The sequence below is a fragment of the Gracilinanus agilis genome, chromosome 2 (genome assembly GCF_016433145.1).
Source record: "Gracilinanus agilis isolate LMUSP501 chromosome 2, AgileGrace, whole genome shotgun sequence".
NCBI lineage: Eukaryota > Metazoa > Chordata > Mammalia > Didelphimorphia > Didelphidae > Gracilinanus > Gracilinanus agilis.
The window spans coordinates 434,333,413-434,356,524 of record NC_058131.1 but is presented as its reverse complement, the minus strand read 5'-3'; the positions used below and the strand labels follow the sequence as shown (position 1 = coordinate 434,356,524).

Sequence of the window (23,112 nt, the reverse complement as noted above, 5' to 3'; positions counted from 1 at the left end):
ATTCTTTCAGTTATACAAATATACACAATATGGAAAATATCTTTCCATGTTTCTCTTTAGCCAGTATTTCTATTCCAAAGGTCTATTCAGTACTGAAGAACATATCACTGTAAAAGCCCATAAGTCCTTATGTATGCTGGATTTGTCACCTGATCCATCAAGGTCACATGTTGCTTATACAACCTTTTCTTCCTTTTTGCATTTGTTAATTGTCACATAGCTGATGGATGGAGTCCATCAAAACTGATTATAATTGTATACAATCTTTGAAGAATATAATGACTTAAAAATTTTAGTTGCTTTTAAGGGGTCTTCAGACATGATTATTTTAGATATCTAGTAGCTTCTGGAATGATAATTATATATAATAAAGAATGCTGAATTAAAGGTAGAGAACAAAATAGAAGTTCCTGCCAAAAACTTTTTTATATAAAGCAGGAAGCCAAAAGTAGCTTCTGCATGCATAATATTTTAAGTCTTCAGTTTAATCTACTTTCACCAGAACAATCTAGATTTCTTGGTGATGTTATAGATCCCAAAAAGTTTTCATCAGCAGTACAGAGGTATGTGTTTTTTTCTGGACTCTTCTGCCAAATTTTGAAATAATGGCAGTAATAGACTTTGTTAAAAATATCTTTGCCAAGGTTGAAAGAATATGTGATAAATATCTATAGAATATGTGATAAATATCTATCAGTTCATAGGTTTTTTAAATGTCACAGAGCAAGTGGGTATATAGAGACTCATGTGAATTCTATATATGATAATGGGTTTGTTTGTGATTGTCATTAACTGGGCTATTGTGAATTTTGGTACTTTCTTTGAATGTGCATTATCTACTGTATTACTGTTTTATAAAACTTGTTACTTTGTGAAAATCATTTGCACTCACACAGGGGTTCATGGCCAAGTTAAAAAAGAAATGGATCTCATTTTGGGGTGAGAAACCTTTATATTCTGCCTTTCCTTGGCTGACACAGTGTTTCACTGATTGTAGTTATATATTTCTTGTTTTTAAAGCATTTTTATTATTGTTTTACTTCCTACATGTGCAACATAATATTTGAGTTTTATTTTTTCTCTCTTTTTTTTGAACTTGAAGCACTTGTTACCAGTATTAAAGATTTTTTTTTTAAATTTTGCACTAGGGTAAGTTTAAAATACATTAACCCTAATGTCAATGCACATCCAAAAAGCTTTAGCCTATAGAATAATGCTATTGATTGTTTAAAAAATTATGGGACTTTGCTTAATGATTCTGTGTGATTCCAAGAGAAGGGAACAAAAAGAGCCACTACACAGCACCAAAGAAGAACAAAGCTAACCTACATAGTGCCGATCAAGAAGGAACTATTTTTTGCTTTTCTTTGTATTCCCTAGTGCTTACCATAGTGTCTGATACATAGTGTAATATAGAAAATCAAACTGCCAACTTACCCCATGAAAATATGGCAATATGATTTTCTATATTACAATAGTACATGTTTAAAAAAAGGCTAGTTGGTTAATCTTGATTTGTTGTGGGGTCACTACCATCTTTCTTCATGGTATTTGGAGTTTTCCTTATTTTGTATATTCAGTCAAGCTCTCCAACTAAATAGTGTGAGTACCTGAGTGCAGTGGGCCAGACTAGGCTCCACTTTGAAGGAACTCTAAGTCTATCTTCTTGCTGCTGGGCTCAGAGGTTACTCTTATGCTAGCTTTTCACTAACGGTTTCAAGGATTTCTCAAGTTGGATTTTTCCCAGGCCTTTTCTGATTTGCTGGGGTCACTGATGCCCAAATGGACTATGCTTGGAGTGTTCTAAGCCTACTTTCTCTGACAGATATGGACTAGTTTTGATGCATTAGGGACTGAGGTAGCCTCTGGACAGTGCGGAGATGGATCTAATATCCTGAAACTGACCTTCTAGACAGGCAGCCAGCCATGAGTTTGAAAATTATTGGGATCCAGGCATGAACAAATCATGTAAATATTACAGATGTGCCCAAAAGCTGACTATAATTTTTATATTTCACATGATTGATTTCTTGATCCTTGTAACAAAGTGAAACTCTATCTTTTGGTATGCCTATCATTCCCCAAGCCTTCAGTCCAAAGGTCAATCGGACCTCTGGGCAGGCGCTGACTTTTACATTGCCTTAACCTCCACCTCTTTGATCTTGTGGTTGTTAACTGAGCCAATGTTAAATTCTCTGCCATGTCACGTGTTCATTAACTACCTCCCTTTACCCATTCCTTGATTCTGCAATAAAAACTGGGTCCACATGTGACTCTCTCTCTTTACCATCAGAGGAGATCCACAGACTGGATCCAATGCTGCTGAATCATTTGTCTCTTTGTCTTTCTTTCTTCCTCATATCCTCTCTCTCTTAATCCTTAAACTCCTTCACCCATTTTCCCGCAGTCCTCAGCTTCCCTTTTAGGTGCTCACCCATGAAAAGAATATTTTGTAGCTACAGGCAGCTACAGGAATGCCTCTGGTGATGCCAGGCTTAGGTAGAAAGTGTCTTGTTGGACCCCCCCCAGAACTTCCCAAAGTCTCTCTCCCGAGGCTCTGATCTTGAGAAAGGCTCAGACTGGGCTTAGGCACTAAGGGGTTCATAGAGCAACTGACCTCACAACTCCTGCCTGCACTCTTGCTTAGTAAAGGGGTACATCTTTAAGCCCTAATGAAGTATTTGTAGTGTATATAGAATGCTCAGAATTCTAGCAATCTTTCCACAATCCCTTGTGCCCCTGCCCTGTCAATTTGAGAGAAATATATAGCTTCCCCTCACATATCACTTTTAGACAATTTTATTTATGATTAAATTTTTCCTTGCATTGACCACGAATTTATCTTTTGCAATTTTTCATCTGCTGTTTCTAATCTGGCCCTTAGGGGCAAAGTAAAAGAAGTCTAATCCCTCTCTTGCATGATAGATCTTTAAGTACTTTAAGTCAGATAGCATGTCTCTTCGAGCCTTCCGCCCTAATTACTTCAAATGATCTTCATATAAGGCATATGAGGCAGTCCCTTAGTATCTTGATTGCCTTCCTCTGGAAAAGCTCCAATTTACAAGTGGCCAAAGCACTCAACACAACACTCCATATGTAGTCTGACTTGGCTAGAGTACAATCAAATGATGAACTCCTTCATCTAAAATACTTTGTTTCTTTTTAAGTAGTCTAACAGCTCATCTGTTTTTTGAGCTATAGTGACACACTATTAACTCATATTGAGCTCAAAGACCATTAAAGTTTCCAAGTCTTTTTCATATTATCTATTGTCTAGTTATGCCTCTCACATTCTGTAGCTTACAAGTGCAAGCAGTGGATCAAATTTAACAGATGAAATTTAATAAGAGGAAAATGAGGCTTTGTATTTTATCCATTAAACATTTCCATTTCTTCACCCTATCTTCATATGGCACTATCTAACTTGCTTTCCTCTGTATTCTCTCCCACACATCACTGTACTTCCTACAATGTGGCACTCAGAATTGAAGAAAACATTCCATCCATGTGTCTGATAAAGGCAGAATATAATGGGATTATTATTTACTCAGTACTGGATGCTATTGTCCTAATGGAATCTAAGATTACAATAGCTTTTTCCACTGTCATGTCACACTGTTCACACAAACCCACAAATCTCCCAGATATTTTTAAGATAAGCTGTTTGGTCACGTCTTCTCATCTTGTAATTAATCATTTGATTTTATAACTCAGTCGTTTTATAACATTTTATAACTCAGCCTTCTAAATAGATAAAGGATCTTAATGTTTACCTATTGAAGTAGTTTTAAATCCTCCTAAAATTTCTGCTATCTAGATTACATCTACCTATCATATCATGAGATTAATATAAAAGTTTTTATTAAAGGCCTTGCTGAATTCTTAATTTATACTGACCTTAGGTCTAGTCTTCCCCTAACTTAACCAAACTAGTGAACCTGGCAACAAAGGAAATTAAATTAATCTGACATAATCTGTTCTTGATGAACCATATTGGCTTTTAGAGATCATAATTTCCCTTTTAAAAAATTGCTCACAAGCCATCTTTTTTGTTCAGATAAAAATCAGTAACAGTAAACTTCTGCACAGGGCAGCTGGATGGCTCAGTGTTTAAAGCATCAGGCCTGGAGATGGGAGGTGTTAGATTCAAATGTGGCTGAAGACACTTTCTAACTATTGATCACCTTTTGTTTTATAATGGATACTAAATATCTGTTCTAAGGCAGAAGACTAGTAAGATACAGGGAATTGGGGTCAAGGGTCACACAATTACTAAGTATCAGAGGCCAAATTTGAACCCAGGACTTCCTGTCTCCAGGCCTGGTATCTGCTGTACTACCTAATTACTGCCTTAGTATTGATTCTAAGATAGAAAGCAAAGGTTCTTTAAATATATTTACTTTGAGATTCTTAAGGAAAAATAAAACTGAAATGCATTTGAAAGTTTAAAAAAACAGACTGTAAAATTCATGACTGACTGGGCAGTACAAACATGGATGTGAAGTACTAGAAATCCTACTCTTAATATATTTTCAAAACTTATACTAGTTACTTGATATTTTTGCTTTAAATTTACATATCTCATGAAATCTAAGAAAAATCATCTCTAAACAATACTCTTCCTAAATGGACTCATATAAAAAGTGAATTCAAAATTTACCAAGGAAAAGCATTATACTTTTAGCTGAATTGTTTAATCTCAATGGACAAGCTATATACCTAAGCCCTTGGGCTGCCTGTGGTATCATATACAAACTGATGACTCTCCAAGAACTCCACTTTCCATATTATATAATTTTATATTATGTTGTATTATATAACTTTATACTGTTATGCTAAATTATAGCATAAATTATAGCATAACATTATGTCAGATTATATCAGAAATATATCATGTGATTTTTTTTTGTTAATAGATTACAAGTTACCTCTGCTGTTACCTTTCAGAGCATCACACTGGCATGAACAATCAGATACTCATCGAACAGCTTTGGTTTTGTACATATAACTTTATGGTAATCCTTATAAGGGATCACATAGGGCCTACATATAGTATTTTGTTGGTTGAGGGGAATACTAGATGAAGAAACTCCCTCTGCCAATGGAGATCATCAGCTGCTCTAAAGATCATAGTGTCAGGGAGTTGCCTGGGGCAGAGAGGTTAAGTCAAGGTCACCAGCAGTGTGCATCTGAGGCAGGACTAGAACCCAGATCTTCCTGGTTCTGAGGACAGCTTTCTATCCACTATACCATGCTGATTTTATGTCCTTATATATTGGTTGAAAATTAACTTATAAGTTCCATCAATACACAAAATAAGGCATTAACCACCTTATCATTTAGTAAGTCATTCTGTTATTCCAAAACACATCTTTTGGCATTATTATCTATGCCTCAGATCTAATTGCTCAATCAACAAGCTTTTAAGTGCCTACTAGGTGCCAGGCCCTGGGGACACAATGACAAAAAATGAAATAATTCCTGATCTCATCAAATTTATATTATATTTGGATGCAGAGAAGGAGTGAAAAAGACTACATGTAAACACAGAATAAACATGGAATGAATCCAAAGTAAATAAGGAAGGACAATACTAGCAGTGGGAAGTTACTAGGAAAAGATTCTTTTAAAACATGTCCTTTGAATTAAGTCTTAAAAAGTTGTGAGGGATCCTATGAGATGGAGGTAAGGCAGGAATGCATTCTAGGTATGAGGGATAGACAGAGGCACAGAGATGGGAGATAGAGTAACATATAAGGAGCAGAGGGAAGTCCACTTTGGCTGAACTGTAGAGTTCAGAAACAGGAGCAATGTCTAATGAGACTGGAACTATAGGTTGGAACTAGGATGTAAAGTGCTTTGAAAAAAAAATATGGGACCCCCATGGAACAAAATTCACAGTTCTATATACCACATAATCTGAGTACTTACTGATATGATTTTCTAATCCTGCTTCTAATTTCTGAAGCCATAACAAAATGTTTTTTTCATTTAATGTTTGATCCAATGGAAATGCAGATACTTGGCCCTGTGAATGGAGATCTACTAAAACAAGAAGTGGCAATGGAGGCAGATGCTTGAAGTAAGCTTTCAGTATTCCTCTCCCCACGGGTGTGGTCTCACTATAAAAATTGAACAATTCAACAAATTAACATTTTATTTCTAAAATAAAATACCTAAGATCATATTTTGGTTGAAATTAAATTTCAATGTGTCACATGAATAATTTCTATTTGTAATAAAGTCATACTGTAAAATTTTCTGGAGAATGGTGACTTCTAAGTATCAATGTATGCTGTGCTTAGTATTGTTGAAATTTTTTTCTTTTTTATATAAAATTTCATTTTTTTCCAATTACAAGTAAGAAATCTTTCTTTTCTTTTTTTATTTTTTTTAAACCCCTACCTTCCGTCTTGGAATCAATACTGTGAATTGGCTCCAAGGCAGAAGAGTGATAAGGGCTAGGCAATGGGGGTTAAGTGACTTGCCCAGAGTCACACAGCTAGGAAGTGTCTGAGGTCAGATTTGAACCTAGGACCTCCTGTCTCTAGGCCTGGCTCTCGATCCACAGAGCTACCCAGCTGCCCCTAAGAAATCTTTCTTAACAAAGAAGAGCATGTTCCTTTGCTGAGAAAAAAAAAGATTTAAAAGAAATCAAGTTCAAAACTATTCTGTTCAAAAGTCAGCCATAAATCAGAGAGAATAAATACTGACTCAAAATTACATTCAAATAATCAAAAGATGAATTTTAAAACAAATAGACAATTCTTTAGAATGAAAATAAGGAAAGAGATTAGTTACAAGTCTAATGAGGCTTGGGGGAAAAAGCTAGTTATATGCTTTTCTCAGGAAAAAAACAAACAAAAACCACATTGTAGTTTCATGTTATAGCAAAATAGTACTTTATTCAGAATATTCTAACACGAAGTTAAAAAAACTATTGCCTCCCTTTTTCTTCCTCCATTATTTTTTATTTAGACTTATTTTTCTTCAATTTTCTATTAAGATTTTTTTCTTTTTCCTTCAAGTAGGCTATATAATTCAAGATTCAATACATAACAATTATTTTATCCAAAAAATCTTCTAAAATATTTTAAATTAGTTCATATCTAATGAGCTAAAAATGCTGTTGTCTACTTAATATGAATGAGGGTGATTAGTATGTCAATTATGCTAATATACAGTAATGTATGTTACATCTGTATAGATAATATATGTAAAATAAAAAAGGGCTAAAAAATAATTATCCTAGTTTGCTTTACTAAAATATTGATTTCAGCTAAAAGCTGTTCCCACAGAATGAACTCTAAATATAGTGTTAATAGAAAATCTCTGGCATATTTTATTCATATAATGAAAACTTAATTATAACATTTTCTCCAAGATCTTTTTATTTATAGTTAAAATAAAAAATGTCATGGTATTCTTACAGATTTAACCAGCAAGGGATAAATGTTTCCAGGTATTTTTGCTTCACTAGAGGTAGCATTTCTTTTTCATCCTTGTGATTTAAATTGCCATCTCTGAACAAAATAAGTAATGGTTTCTGAAGACTTAAATAGATGGGAAGATTTTCCACTGTTATTTCTGGCTGTTAAATGCAAAAAACAAACAGAAAGAAAACAAGGAAGGAATGGGGAACATGGGGAAAGGTGGGAAGAGAGAAGAAAGGAAAAAAGGAGGGAAAGGAATAGGGGATTACCATACATAAAATTGAAGAATACAATACATTCTGCTTTAAAAATTTACATTTTGTCAAGCATAAGGTTTTAATTGCAAACTGTCCTATGTAGAGTGTTTTGGTCCACTGATTATAAAACTTTTTAAACTTTTTAAAAACTTTTTCTTTTTAAAGATGCCATATTTAAAAGATAACATCTATTCACATTTCAAAGATAACAACTAGGGACATTATCTTAATAAAACAATGCTGAGCTAGTACTTCAACACATTAAAATTAATATGGAAAAGATTAGTATTTCAAGAATTAATATTTTAAAATAAATTCATTGATAAAGAACTTTGTTGATTAAGAAGAATACAAAGCTTCTAATAATCTCTCTTATAAATTCATTATAAGATAAGAAGGTTCATCTAGAAGATCTAGGATCAAAAATACTAATCCATACATAACAAACATATTAAAATGGTAAATTTAGCTTTATGTTCAAATTATGAATTGTCCTAACATTAACTTCTCAAGGGGAAAAAATAAAGTTTAAAATTTTCAAATGTTCTTAAGTCCCTATTTTTAATAATATGAAATATCACTCAGTGTTTAGCAATATCTTATAATGGGTTTTTAGGAAAATCATAAATAAAAGAAGACTTGATAAGAACTTATCTATTCCACTGTCTATTGAAAATAGTTTAGAGAAAAAACATGTTCATAATGTATAATATAAATAATAAAAAATATAATGTTAAAACATACAATACTTTTTACTCCTTATTAAAAGATAATTTTTCTTAATTTGTAGAAGGCAAAATGTGTGATATTGGTAAAGGCTATAGAAATAATGTTAGTGTATTTCTTAATACTCAAATTAACTTTTTTAGAGCAGACCTGTAATTTCATTCCCAGTTCATATGGAAACTTGTAATCCTCATATATTTGAACACAGTTTTCTTTCTGCAATCTTCATTCATATCCCTTCCCTTAAAAAACATAACAAAACAAAACACTCTATAGTTTAATAATAACAAATTGTAGGTAAGCTTCAGCTCAGTGTTCAAGGCCAATAAAAGGTAGAAGAGTATACAGATATAAAGAGAAGTCCTTTTTTCTAGATTAAGTTTTCCTGATTTCAAATACCACTGATACCATTAAAATATACTCACGAATATTTCCAATGATGCACTTTTTATTATTTGAACTATATCATTAACATCAGAATTAGAGAGAAGAATGCTATCTATTTTCTCTTCTTTGTGTCTGGCAAGCAGCAGGGCTGGAAGAGTCACAGCATATTTCTTTGACCTGTGGACAGACATAGTCAAATTGCTTTAATAAACAGGACATTGTAAATGCAGTATGTGAAATCCAGATTGGATGTCCAAGAAATACAGAGACATACATAGGACGAACGCAAATGGGAAGTTTAAATCTGATTCAAAGTAGGATTTAGCTGACTTAAAGTAGGAAAAAGGAGTACAATACTACACAAACTTCTAATTGCTTAACTTTGGGAAACTGGAAGGCCTAGAATAGGGGTCGGCAACCTTTCTGGCCGTGAGAGCCATAAACGCCACATTTTTTAAAATGTAATTTCATGAGAGCTGTATAGTGCTCACAGTGCACGCTCCTGTAACAGTGCCTGAAAAAGAAATTGACTTTATGGCTCCTGCAGAAAGAGCCATATCTGGTCCTCAAAAGAGCCAGATATAGCTCAAGAGCCATACATTGCCAACCACTGGCCTAGGAGATTCAGAAGAAGAAACAAATATAATCTCAGCTTGGTTTTCTAAAATTTCTTCTATAATACATATCTACCATCAGCATACTGGCAAAAACAAATGCCTTTCTGATCTGAAAACTCTAGGCAGAGAAGAGAACCTCATCTATCTTGGCTTACTACCATCCACTCAAATTCTCAATTAAATGGGAAAAACTACAGTACTCTGTGCCAGTAATGAGGTACTATATAATTTTTCCTGAGATATAAGCAAATTACTAATTCACATAATAAATTCCAGACATTAGAAAAATATAATGAAGTGAGCAACACGAATATCATTCAAAAAACTGTTCAGAGACCAAATGTTTATTTTTAAATCTTAAGTTAAAATCACACTCTAAATTAGTACATAATTGCCTTAAGGATCAAAGAGACATTATTATTAACAGATGAGTCAAAAGAGGGAAGATGATATTTCGAGAAATTTTGGGTCCAGGATTTAATATTTTCATCACCATTGTTTGTATATGATATTAATATGGAATGGGTGATTAAGATAATGGAAAGATGGATAAATAAAAAGTCTAGAACTAATCATGAAAAATATAATCCTCCAGCACAAAAAAACCTTAGACCCAAGAACCTATGGCATGTGTGCTGGAGGGGGCTGCTCCCCCTCCTCTCTACACATATACCTGAAGACATTTCTCACTCCCCCACCCCACCCCAGCTCCTCTGCACAGCAGCCCAATGGGAGCACTTCCTCCTTCCCTGTCTGGGGTAAAGTGCGGGGAGGAGGGCCTCACACACAGCATGAGGGTTACAGTTTGGCCACTCAGTCTCTAAAAGGTTCACTATGACTGCCTTAGACCATCTGAGGTATCAAAATTTGAACTGTACTTAAGACTAAATGGTATAGAAATATCTTTAAATAAATAGAGCCAGGAATGGTGGCATATGCCTATAATTCCCAATAATGAAGCTGAAGGTGACAGATTTCTTGGGATATAAGGAGTTCTGAGCCACAGGGACTATGATGATCAAATGTCCACATGAAGTCTGGTATCAGTATCCTATGACTAGGGGGACCAACAGGTTTATTTAAGAAAGGGTAAATTCACTCAGATAAAAAACAAAGCAGGTCAAATCATTGGTAGTGGAATTATGCTATCAGTAAACAGCCCCTATACTTTTAGCCTAGGTAAAATAGGAAAAAAGAAATAAAGGAAGTAAGTTGGGGAGGAAGAAAGGATGAATAAGTGAATGAGAGAAAAAGAGAGAGGGAGGGAGGAGAAGAAAGAAAGATAGAGAGGGAGGGTGGGAGGAAGAGAGAGAGTGAGGGAGAAGGAGAAAGAAAGAGGTGAGGAGGGAGAAGGAGAAAAAAAGAGGTGGGGAGGGAGGGAGGAAATAGTGTAAAATAAAAAGTATTACCAACCTGCCCCTGTTGGCAGTTAAACACTTCATTCTACAAGTGAAACTTATAAATAATCGTAGGTATTACAAGTATAGGGTACCAGAGAAGATTACATTATAGCCCTAGAGATGACAGACTTTGGAGAACAATAAAGTTATGAATTTCAGTGATCACAAAAACTTCTTTATATGGCCAGAAGAGCTCCTAAATCTACTCAACTCTGGTCATTGCCCCTAAAAATGGCAGAACAAAATGTAGACGGTTAGAAAAATCAGGAAGGTGAAGACAAAACAAAACAGGATTATTTTAGTGGTGACCTTGGACTGAATTAAGAGAACAGATAAAATGTCTAACTTATCTAGTATTTCAGTACACAACTACCTTTCCAATATTCCTGAAGGGAAATCCAAACTTGCTATACTACTATTCTGTGTTCAACTGTTTCCTGGAAAATCATATAATCAGAATCAGAGAGATTTTGAAATAATTACTTCATTTTCAAGTGTTTATTAAAACTGAAAAAAACTTACAGGATCAAAGCATCTTCTTCAGAATAGAATCCAGTGATGACATAACCTTTTAGTCTATTTCCTGCTTCAATAAAATTTTCTTTTTCTAGAAACATAGAAAAATACACAAAAATTTTAAATGTACCCTTTCAAATTATGTAACATTATTAATATGATGAATTAATTTATAAATATTTGTATTTCTTTCCATTAAAATAAGAGAAATTGAGACATTTGAATGCCAATATCTTAACGATTTTTTAACAGCACATTTTTAATACTGTGTTAACACAGCCAGAAGTCTAATGATCTTTCTGTACCAAAAAAATTTGATCCTAATATTTTTATTCCTTCACTCTCTTCTACCTGTTTCCTCCTATCAGTTGCCACTCCCCATCCTATCTGTCACAACGCTGACCTGGGACCCCACATCCACACCTTTCTTCATAGATCTTTCTTTATCAACTGTAACCTCAGATTCAGATGGATGCTGTATTCACTCACAATCCTCCTTTCAGATTATGCTGATTGTGTTAGCTGGCCAACCCCAAAAGAGTAAAGAAGAAATCAATATTTATTTTATATTTGATGTGAGGAAAAATTTACTTTAGAGACTGTAAAAAATGTCTTCTTATAAAATAACTTTGTATTACAGTGTTAAAATAGCTATTATTTAAAGTTTTTTTAATAGCTATTATAATCACCACTGTATTTCTCCCCTCCACCACTACCACCCCCATTAAATGGCTATTATCTTTAGCTTTTCCCTTTAAGATACTTGTAATATTTGCCTTCTCAAACCCCATATTCTTCATGCCTGACCACCATAGCCCACTATAGGTCAGAACTCTTTTGAGTTCAAGTGATCTGGTAACTTGCTCAACTGATGCCTCTTTTACTTTCATATAACAATCTGAAATTTATTCTGATAAACATATAAATGATGTTAGTTTAAAATATTTCCCTTCCTAGTGGCATTTGTATTTTAATAATCCAAAAAAAACCCATTAATCTAAAGGGATGAACCTCTAACTATAAAATTTCAGGTTATCAGTATTTAGAGAGAAGATTTCTTTGGGGCAAGTTTTCTTACCACCACATAAGTTACCTCAAAATCCTTCTATTCAGGTCTTAAGAGTAAGAATAATTCTAAATTTCAAAATGGTATCCTACCTATCATATGATTCTTATTCTCTTGGAATTATTTAAACCAAATCCTGATATAGCTTGTTGAAATGGATACTACCAACTTACACAGCTTAAAGTTTCTGAAACACCAATCAATTAATTATATCATTAAAGAGGTAAAACTCAGTTGGAGATTTGTTCTAGTATCACTATCATTCAGGCACATGACTTTTAGTTTAGAGTCCTTGTTGTGTTACCTTTTAAACTGAGCAGATGATAAAAATCCTCCACTAATGTTAATTCTGTAAATTTTAAAAATCTTTCTTTGATAACATTTCTGAGGGTCTACATTTTTATTTCTTTACTTGGCAATTTTAAACCTATTTGTTTTTAAGGGAAAGTGAGGGACTGTCCCAGATAGAAAAATGAGGGGGAAGAAGTTCAGCATGTTAGGGAGCCATGATGTAGAAGGTCCTTTGCAATGCTATGGTCATGTGGACTAGGAAGATTTTTCTACTGCTTTTGGAAAAACTAGGTTATTTTTCTGTCAAAGAAGGAAATACAAATGAAGATAATGATCTTCTAATTTTTTTAATGGCAAAATTTTATATATTTTTTTCTCTTAAAAACTAATTAAAATGTTCCCTTAGGAGAACTTTGGAACTTTTCCTATGATAGCACTATTTATACTCTTCATTTCATTTTGAACAATTTCCACCAATTATTCAATTCAAAGCAATCTTAACAAGTGTAAGCAATAGGAAATACTTTTTGCAGAGAAAACTATGACCCAAATAAAAAATTCACTACAAACAAAAATTTGAGAATGAGCCAAATGCTGAATTTTGTATAATAAAAATGAAAGGTTCCCAATTTTCAGAATGCTTGGAACAATATATTGAGAATTCAGAAAAGGGAGGGTATAGTGTTTTTGTTTTTCAAGCTAACGTATGACAATAAATTGACTTAAAACTCTAATAAATTGGTAATTTTTTTTCTTAGGATAATGGTATCTCTGCAAACTCTGCCAGATCATACACAAAGCTGGAAAAACTTCTAGTGTGTCCATTCAGGGTTTCGAAAGTCAAGCATTGCAGATATTTTAGAGGAAGAAACACCTGGAGGTAAAAACCATTTAACATGGGGAGAGGAGAAGAAGGTAAGAGAAAAGTAAAAATTTTTCAGTATAAATAATCTTAAATCACTCCAATTACTCAATTCCTTCAGTAACTGGAAGAATTTGTGGCATTCTCTATAATGATAAGATGGGTTATATAAAGACAAAGATGTATAAGTCTAAATGAAGCAAAAGATAGAGAAATGAAAATACAATTGCTTCTCTGCAAAATCTTACATTATTATTCTTAAAAATTGCTATTAAAAGTATACTTTTTAAAAGGCATTAAAATCTATCATAGACAAAATTAAATCATTTTATGTAGTATTTGTCTTAGTAGGAACATATTTTAATAAATTTACTAGATTAAAGAGAACAATATTAATGGTTATTAAATATCTTGAAAACAGCAAAAATTGACAATATTTTACAAAAATATTTTTTAAATTTCACGGAGAAATGCTTCAATTTTAGAGTGAAAAGACATTCTAAAAATGAAAATAGCCAACATTTAAATAACACTTTAAGGTTTGCAAAGAACTTTACAAATATTACTTCACTAGTAGTAATAGCAAATACTAAACAATGAGCTTTCAAAAATACATTTAATTACCAAGTTCTTAAATAATATTTACCTTTTGTCATGTTTGAGCTAAATATTCCAAGAACTGACACACTAGAATAGGATGTTAATTCTTTATATAATTCCCCATTTAAGTATTCTTCTGCTTCTTCAATAGTCATTATCTTCAATGGACATGAAATTCTGTTTCTGAATGATACATACAACCATATTCTAAATTATTTAAAAGTAATATTTCAGTCTATTAAAAATAAGCAAATTAAATTTTTATAGACACAACTAAACATTACTATTTTGAAAGTCAGCCAGTTTTAATATATTGGCTCCTTTAAAATGACCACAAAGTGATGAAATGTGAGAAAAATTTCCATTTAATCTTCTCTGTTCTGTTCAATTATTCTACCTGCTGATTTTCTCTACTCATTCAAAATTGCAAATTAAAAAATTCATAATCAATTGGCTCATAAGCAGAAGTTCTATCTGCCTAAAAATTCTGTAGGATTTTACAACATTCCAGTAGTGAAGTGTATATACTTACAATCTTATGAATTTTAGGAGATACTCAGTTTCTAGCATGCCAGTATAAATAACTGGCTTCTCTCCCTCCTTATAAATCTTTACAACAGGATATTCAATGATGTTTTGTTTTGTACAGACATTAGACCAATCTCCACAGTTGACTCTAGCAAATAACATATTGGATGTTCCTAGATGGAAGAAAAATAATGTTTTTTCTAGCTATTAAAGGCAAAAAACAGCTACTTAGAATCTTTTGGATAACAGAGTATGTACTTTATAAAATGTTATGATATTTTTTGGGATACAATTTGAATTTTGATTTTTAAGCATTTTGAGCACCAAGTAAATAAATAATATAACAAAATATGATAATTGCTTAATTCAGTAAATGGAAAGAAGAAATTAAAGTTGTTCTTGATTAAATATTCTTTGTCAAATTTGCCAAAGTTCTAGATTGTATTCACCTAAGAACTACTTATTAATGGGTCTATTAAATGTTCCTCAAATTAATGTTAAGTGTAGGAGTCAAAAATCTGTACCTTAAGATTGAATTTTTACTCAGAAATTTATTTTTTTGGAACAGGATCTCACTATCTCACCTAGGATAGAAGTACAGTGGCCACTCTCAGGCCTTATCCTATTTTACTAGTTAGTAAAGAAGTTCTGACCTGCTCCCTTTCGGATCTAGGCTGGTTTACCTCTTTTTTAGACATCCTTTTGGCTACTGCTCCCAAGGTTCAAGTGTAGACACCTGATATGTTTAGCTCAATGAAGCTCAGAATTCCTAAGCTCAAGTGATGTGCCAACCACTGCCTCATAGGCAGCAAAGATTATGGAAACTCACCACAAAGAGTCTCAAAAATTAATTTTTTCTCAAATATCAGTTAGTAACATCTAACATAAAGATTAAATGAAAGAACTTCCAAGTCATATGACAAACAAGATGATGGAATAGAAAATTTCCTTAGTCCTCACTAATTCTCAAAAAACAAAACAAATAAACAAAAACCTAACATTTAAAAAAAATGGAATTCTGCACCAGATGTGGAATCCAATGGATGTAAGAAGACAAAGGATAAAAGTAAACCTCTATAAGGTAAAATCCTTAACAATGAAAAATGTTCATCTTTTTTTTTTTAAACCCTTAACTTCTGTGTATTGGATCCTAGGTGGAAGAGTGGTAAGGGTGGGCAATGGGGGTCAAGTGACTTGCCCAGGGTCACACAGCTGGGAAGTGTCTGAGGCCGGACTTGAACCTAGGACCTCCCGTCTCTAGGCCTGACTCTCAATCCACTGAGCTACCCAGCTGCCCCTCCAAAAATGTTCATCTTTAAAGTGCTTATTCATCACTCCCACGCTTCCCCAAAACATTACACTGATCACTTTAGGGATCAAAAATTAATTTGTGGGACAACTAAGATGGCACAGTGGATAGATTGCCAGGCCTGGAGGTGGGAGAACCTGGGATAAAATCTGACCTCACATACTTGCTAGCTGTATGATCCTGGGCAAATCACTTAATCCCAATTGCTTAGCCTCTACCATTCTCCTACTTTAGTGTGGGAAGCCAATAAGAGAATAGATAAAAATCTGAGACTCCTCTTTTGACTCCTTTTGTGATCCTTGTGATTTCTTCTTGAAAAGTATTACGGCCTTACTGAAAAGCTTTAAGTTCCTATCAAACCTGAATTTAAAGGGTTAACATTGTTAACACAGCAAGGAATGCTGCTGCCTGTTATAGCTAAGGCCAAGATACTCCCCAACTTGGCTTTCTGATAAGAACCTAGTAAAAATTCAGCCTTGGCCTTGGTGTATTCTGAAGCCAATATTTTGTGTTTTGATGTGATATAATTTGTTACTTCTGCGCATCTGCAAAGTTTCCAGGGGGAGAGGGGTTCTTTTGTGTGAAATGAGTCTTGAAATATATATAATAAACTCCATGCTCCTGGAGCCAGAGCTGGAAGCATGAAGTAAAAGACATTTCCCTTGTCCTGTCCTTATTTCCTTATCAACTAAACTGTCATCAGATTATCAGAGATGATAAAGAGATCTCCACAATTGGCGCCTGAACAGGTACCTTGGATCGCTGGATTCAGGTAAATATTTGCCCTCCCCCTCAGACAACTCCCAAATTACGACAGTTTAGTTTCTGTCCGAAGAAGGGCAAGAAATCCAGAGTTTTCAGAACTCTCCCCTTAAGGGAAGACACTAGAAGTAAAAGAATAGATTAACAGGATGGGACACAGTGAATCAAAGGAAAGAACTCTTTTAATTGATATAACTAAGCACATCCTCAGAAAATGGGGAGTAAAAGTTAGTAAAGAACAACTCACTAAATTTCTTGATCTTATTGAAAATTGTAACCCGATTCCCTTAGAATTCTGGCAAAAAGTTGGCAATAATTTAAAAAATTATTATACTGAGCACGGATCAGAACAAATGTCAGAAAAAATTTCATCGGCTGCTGAAAAAACAACTTTGTTATCTGGTCAGAAAGAAGAGAATGAAATCTTTAAGATTTCAGTGAATCAGAGGAGGAGGAAAAAGCTCATAGTAAATCAAAACGAAGCTTTAAAATTCGAATGAAAAAGTCACTAGCAGACCTTCCCCCACCTAAAAACCTCTCTTCAAAAGAGGAAAGAGAGATAAAAGCAGAGGAGCCTCTGCCGCTTGAAACTCCAACTCTGCAGCCACAACCCCCGAATATAGGGTTTAAAGAAGCCCTAAAAAATGCTCGAAAGGATGGAGACATGTCATTCTGTTTCCCAGTTATTTTTAGAGCAGATGAATTGGATGATGATGAAGAAGTAGCTCCTACATGGGAGCCTCTTCCCTACAAAGTGTTAAAAGAAATTAAAACAGCTTGTGCTTCATATGGTCCTGCTTCTCCATACACTTTAAATTTGGTGGAAACTTTGGGGACAATTTGGATGACCCCCTTTGATTGGATTCAGACCTCAAAATATTCCCTTGCTGCAGGGGACTACCTCTTTTGGAAATCAGAATTTGATGAATTGGCAAAACAGAAGGCAGCCATTAATAAGAAACAGGGCATCAGAGTTACTAAAGAAATGTTACTTGGAATAGATGAATGGGAATTACATGCTGTTCAGATTAATTTACCTAGAGAAGCTCTAATTCAATGTACGAAGTGTGCCTTAGAGGCTTGGAAAAGGATCCCAGTAACTAAGAAACTGTCTACAGGTTTGGCCGAGATTAGACAAGGATCAGAGGAAAGATACTCAGATTTTGTAGAAAGGTTAAATCAGGAGGTAAAAAAATATACAATTGATGAATATGCAATACGGATAATAGTCAGAAAGTTTGCCTATGACAATGCCAATAATATGTGTCAGAGCATGCTTCAAAATGTTAAAGAATCTGGGACTATTAGTGACTATGTGAAAGCTTGTGAGGACTTTACTCCAGCATATATGCAGGGTATAGTCATTGCGGCGGCCCTGAAAGGAAAAACATATTCTGAAATGATTAAAGGCTCAAAGGCTATAAAAGGCTCTTGTTCCAATGCCCCTAACTCTTTGTGTCCCAGATGTGAGAAAGGTAACCACTGGAGGAAAAGTTGTAATTCCAAATTCCATCGAAATGGTTACAGATTACCTGAGAAGAAATTTCAGGGAAGAAGGAAAGGAGGCCAACTACCGGCCCCACCAATGACTAAATTTAATCCAAGAATTCATCCTAGTTTAGCCAGTTCCTTGCTAGAGTTAATCAATTTTCTGAATAATAAACTTTCTTTTTTCTCCAGATTTCTTTTGCCACATAAGATGTGATTTATTGATCTTTGATAGGATGTCTTATATTTGTTAGAGTTGTTAGAGTATGCGTGAAATGCCCGGGAAATGTCGTTGAACAGTCTGTGTGTCTATATGTTGTGTTTATGTGTCTATAATCTGTTGGTAATGGTTTTGTATGTCTGTGATCACAATGGAATTTTGGAGAAAATAAATCTCTCTCTTTCTCATTCATTCCGGAGGAATGGGAAAGACAGACAGAGGAGTTTGAAAAATTCAGAAAAATAACATCTCCAATGGATTTCTGAGTGTTTTAAACTCTAAAAGAATTTAATTGATTAAATGAAATCATATTCTCTGCTCTCATTAAGGCGAGAATCAACAAGATAATTTGTCTACATTTCTTCTTCCATTTCTTACTGGCCATAAGAAAGGGAACAAAGAAATAGTAAGACAATAACAGGGGACAGATTTGATCCCACCACCAAATTCTATCAACAGGTTAAATACTGAGATATATATTTAATCAAATTTAACAAGGATTCTAAATGCAATCTAAAAAATTTTATTCAGACAGAAAAGGCAGTGATTCTGAACTGTGTACTGAGGTTCAGAAGTGCAATTTAAAACCTTTTTAGCTAATCAGAATCATCAGTTCTCCGAAATGCTTAACTGAGAGTGGTAAAAACTTTTTGGACTGCCACAAGTTTAATCTACCATTAATCACACTGAAGTTAGTGAAAATCTTAACATAAATTATTAGAACAATGCCATTGACTTATATTTTGTAATTAGACCCCTTTAAACAGAGAATGGTTCATAAGAAAACTTTAAGCCAAAATTGAATCATCCATGCTGCCTCAGTTTAGCAAGAAATAATTTTGGAAAGTCAAAAAACATAGTTCCTTTTTCTCGAAACTCACAGCCCTTTCTCTAATTCATTAGGATACATGTTTGCTAAGAATTTGAATAGATACTGATGGTATAGTATAAATCTATTGACTACCAGTTAGAAAATGGAATTTCAGTTAATTTTAAATATGCACAAACTTTATATTGAAGAACTTATCTATTAAGACTTGCAGTGTGTAAAATATGGATTAAAATAATCAAATTTGCCAAAAATGCTTATCAAACTGAATTTGAGGATTGCAAATGATAAGTGCAAATTATATAAGGATACTAGTTCATGATTTAAAAGAAATATTTAATCAGGTATGTAGATTTGTCCTAAGGTATGGAAAAGCCAGACTACAGGTTTTATTCTTTTTTAAGCAGAGGTCTGAAAGAATAACTGGTATATGTAGGAAACCTTGTTAAGAAGTTTTAATCAGGGACAATTTGGATATAGTGAAGTTTAAATTAATATTCATCTGGAAGTGATAAATCATCAAGGTTTTAAAATAATGAGGCAAATTTTATAAATGCAGTAACTAAAGAGTTAAAGAGCACAGCAGCTTGAAAAGTGGCTGCAGCCTTGGACATGTTTCAAAAATAATTTAACCCCTTCTACATATAGGAGGGAGAGTCTCTGACTATAAATATTTTCAGCAACAATTTTTACTAACTCAAACTCAGTAAAGTGAAACAATTAGTAAGAAGCTAATGTTAATTTTGTAACCTTCAGAAATCTGGTTCAGCTTAAGTAGTCATCTCTATTTCAAATAATATTAGAAAATGCAATAATAATTATTGTGACAACTTAAATTTATGATTTAAGTTACTAGATCCTAGTCAAATTATGTCTCCTATGTTCACTATTTCACTTGTATTTAAAGGTTAATTGAATTGATTGTATTCACATAATATTTGTGATTTGTAGTAATATATTCAAATCCAGAATGTACAATTATAACAAAACGCAGAACCCTCATAATAATTTGATATCATTGTTAATATGTACTTGATTGTGATGGCATTAATATTATTATAATATCTTTTACTTTGTAGTGATGTTGATGCAATAATAACTAATTAACAAATTTCTCAATATTATAACAGTGTAATTGAAGAATGCATTTAAATAGAAATATTGATCATCTCAATAATCATAAGCTACCTGAAATAAGACTATTATTTGTAAAGACTATTATTTGTAGAATATTCTAAGGTACCTGGTTGAAAATTTTGAAGTTTTAAAATCAATAACCTTTGAAGAGTAATTTTGTATCAAAATCAAAACATATAAATCTTACAAGTACAATCATTTAGTCAGAGGAAAAAAAAAGAAAAAACTACTACAGAAAAAAGGAATTTTCCTTACTTTTAAAAACTTAGAACTTCTAACAAACTTATTAACTCCTTCCTTACAATAAATTTAGAACTTAAAGGGGTAATTAGCAGTCTCATTGAATTTTGAGGTTATGTGGACAATAATTTTGCAAACAACGCTGATACAAATATTGGGTTTTAACAAAATTGTTATTGAATGTTATCAAAACATGTACTTTACTTTGTGAAAACTGAAACCACATGTTCAAATGTAAACTATGTGTAAAAGCTATTTGTTAAAAATTGATCATGTCTATTTACAATAATATATGATTGGTATTATGAACTAAAAGTTTAAAGTAAACTGACTATTTCAATAAATTAAGAGAATAACCAGCCTCTGCTTTAACCCTCTCTATTCAAGATAACATTGATGAAAACTTAATTCCAAGCAAAGTTGTTCACTCTTTTCTATATTACAGAAAAGAATTACTAGATAATTTATTCATTGAGAAATTATTGAAAAAGAAAATTTGTTTATCATATTTTGTAACATTATAATTTTTCATTGGGTATGTAAATCTTGGAAAACTTTCAAATGCTATTGGTAACAATTACTATTTAAGGTAAAAGTCATTGGATTTACAACTGATATTACTCATTTATGGATTATTGATTTGGATTCACCATTCAAAAGAAAGATATCATTGATAAATAATCCTTGACTCTTACCTCAAGTCAAACAATATTATACTCCCTTCCCTCCTTTTGCCATATTCAAAGCAAAGTAACATAATAATTGAAGCCCCAGAAATTTGAATATGTAAAGCAAGCCAATATGTTCCATTGTTTACTAAAGAAACTGTACCCATCCCAAGTGTTGTTTCAATGAAAGTTAGTTTGAATCTCTTGTACATTAATTTATTTGTTTAATTTCTGACCATCAATTGGAATAGCTAATTACAGATACGAAGAAACAAATAATACCCCAGAATTATAATATGGGGATCAAGGTTTTGTTTTATTCATACAGGAAATGGATCTGAGTTTTGGGTAAAAGACATTTCACTAAATCTAAACTATATATATAATTTTGAATTTTAAAACTTTTTTTTTACTTAAAAAACATTGTATTTTTCCTGAATTTTTAATTTTCTTATTGCTTTTCCTTTTCATTTTTTATAGAATAATTGATGTTTTCCCTTTTTCTTATTTTTTATACTTAAAGTACAGAAAATCAATGTTAATCCTTTTTCATTTCACAGTAATATAATTTTAATATTAAAACATACCCACAAAGCCTTAAGTCTATGGAAACCTGCCATGAATTGGTAAATATTATGGGGCTACAATTAATGATTCTGTCTGATTACAGGAGAAGAGAACAAAAGAGCCACAAGGTCAAGGAGACCACCCAGTCCAATGGGATTGGTAAGAAACTGCACAGGGCCTAGCACTACAAGGTCAAAAAAAGATCATACCAATCCAAGAAGGATTGACAAAACTTTCTCATGCCAATACTGAAGGACTTAAACTTAGCGACTGGGTTCGGGGTTGCAGCTTTTCTGACATATGTTAGAGGCTGGACTTCCTTGAACTTCATCCTAGGTTAAGTACCAAAGATTGGCCATCATCCTGGCTCAAGTGCAGGCAAATCAGACCAGGGAAAGACACTTCCCTTTCTCACAAAAAATTTGGTCCTTTTCTTTTTCTTATAAGTGTGGTAACTTTCTATAGACCTGGCTTCTAAATGGGTAATTGCACCATTGCTTAAATCACTTTACTTGGGCCTTGATACAAGGACCTGCTATAAGTTTAATTTTTCCTACATTTTTGCACATAAGACTTTGATATTTTTTACATATCATTCACAACTTATTTTTTTTTCTCTATTTTCTTTGGAATTTTAAAATTTTTTAAATTTCTTTTGACAATTGATTCACACAACTCCAAAACTCAGCCATGTATCCTTAACTGATCTGGATGTTTGCCTTAACCCTCTTCAGAGGAGAATGTATGTTCTATAATCTATAATATAAAGTTTAAATTCTTTTGAGAGTAATTTCAGGATAAGAAATTTGCCATCTCCCCAGAATCCAGACGATGAACCTGTTCGAAAGAAGATACTATGAAGATGCCTGCAGAGACCTACACTGCATCAAGAAGATCCAAAATGAACTTTGGGGTGCAGTTGCTTGAACTATGGGGAATTGAATGCATTTGTTTTAAATGTATACTCTTGTGCCAAAGGGGACTGCCCCCTAATTGGCTTTTTGTCAATGCGCCTAGCAATCATTGGATCATTGTTTTTGTCCTCTTTTCTTTTCATCCCCAAATTTGTGTAACTTAAAAGTTTCCCTTGGCCCTCATAAGAGAAATTCACACAGCCCAACAGGTGGATGCCCTTTTCAATTTAAAAGAAAAGGGAGAATATGTGGGAAGCCAATAAGAGAATAGATAAAAATCTGAGACTCCTCTTTT

At 33.2% G+C, this 23,112-nt stretch overlaps 1 protein-coding gene across 1 annotated transcript in view; it reads right to left on the bottom strand.

The window, feature by feature from the left end:
* Positions 1 to 23,112, bottom strand: part of TXNDC16 (thioredoxin domain containing 16) — a 122,120-nt gene that overhangs the window by 8,635 nt on the left and 90,373 nt on the right. Inside the window, exons 15-20 of the mRNA XM_044664718.1 lie at positions 14,688 to 14,856; positions 14,202 to 14,338; positions 11,343 to 11,427; positions 8,842 to 8,980; positions 7,431 to 7,591; positions 5,932 to 6,122 (exon numbers count right to left, since the gene is read on the bottom strand). Of these exons, the coding sequence (XP_044520653.1) occupies positions 5,932 to 6,122; positions 7,431 to 7,591; positions 8,842 to 8,980; positions 11,343 to 11,427; positions 14,202 to 14,338; positions 14,688 to 14,856 (882 nt within the window). The remainder of the gene's footprint in view (positions 1 to 5,931; positions 6,123 to 7,430; positions 7,592 to 8,841; positions 8,981 to 11,342; positions 11,428 to 14,201; positions 14,339 to 14,687; positions 14,857 to 23,112) is intronic.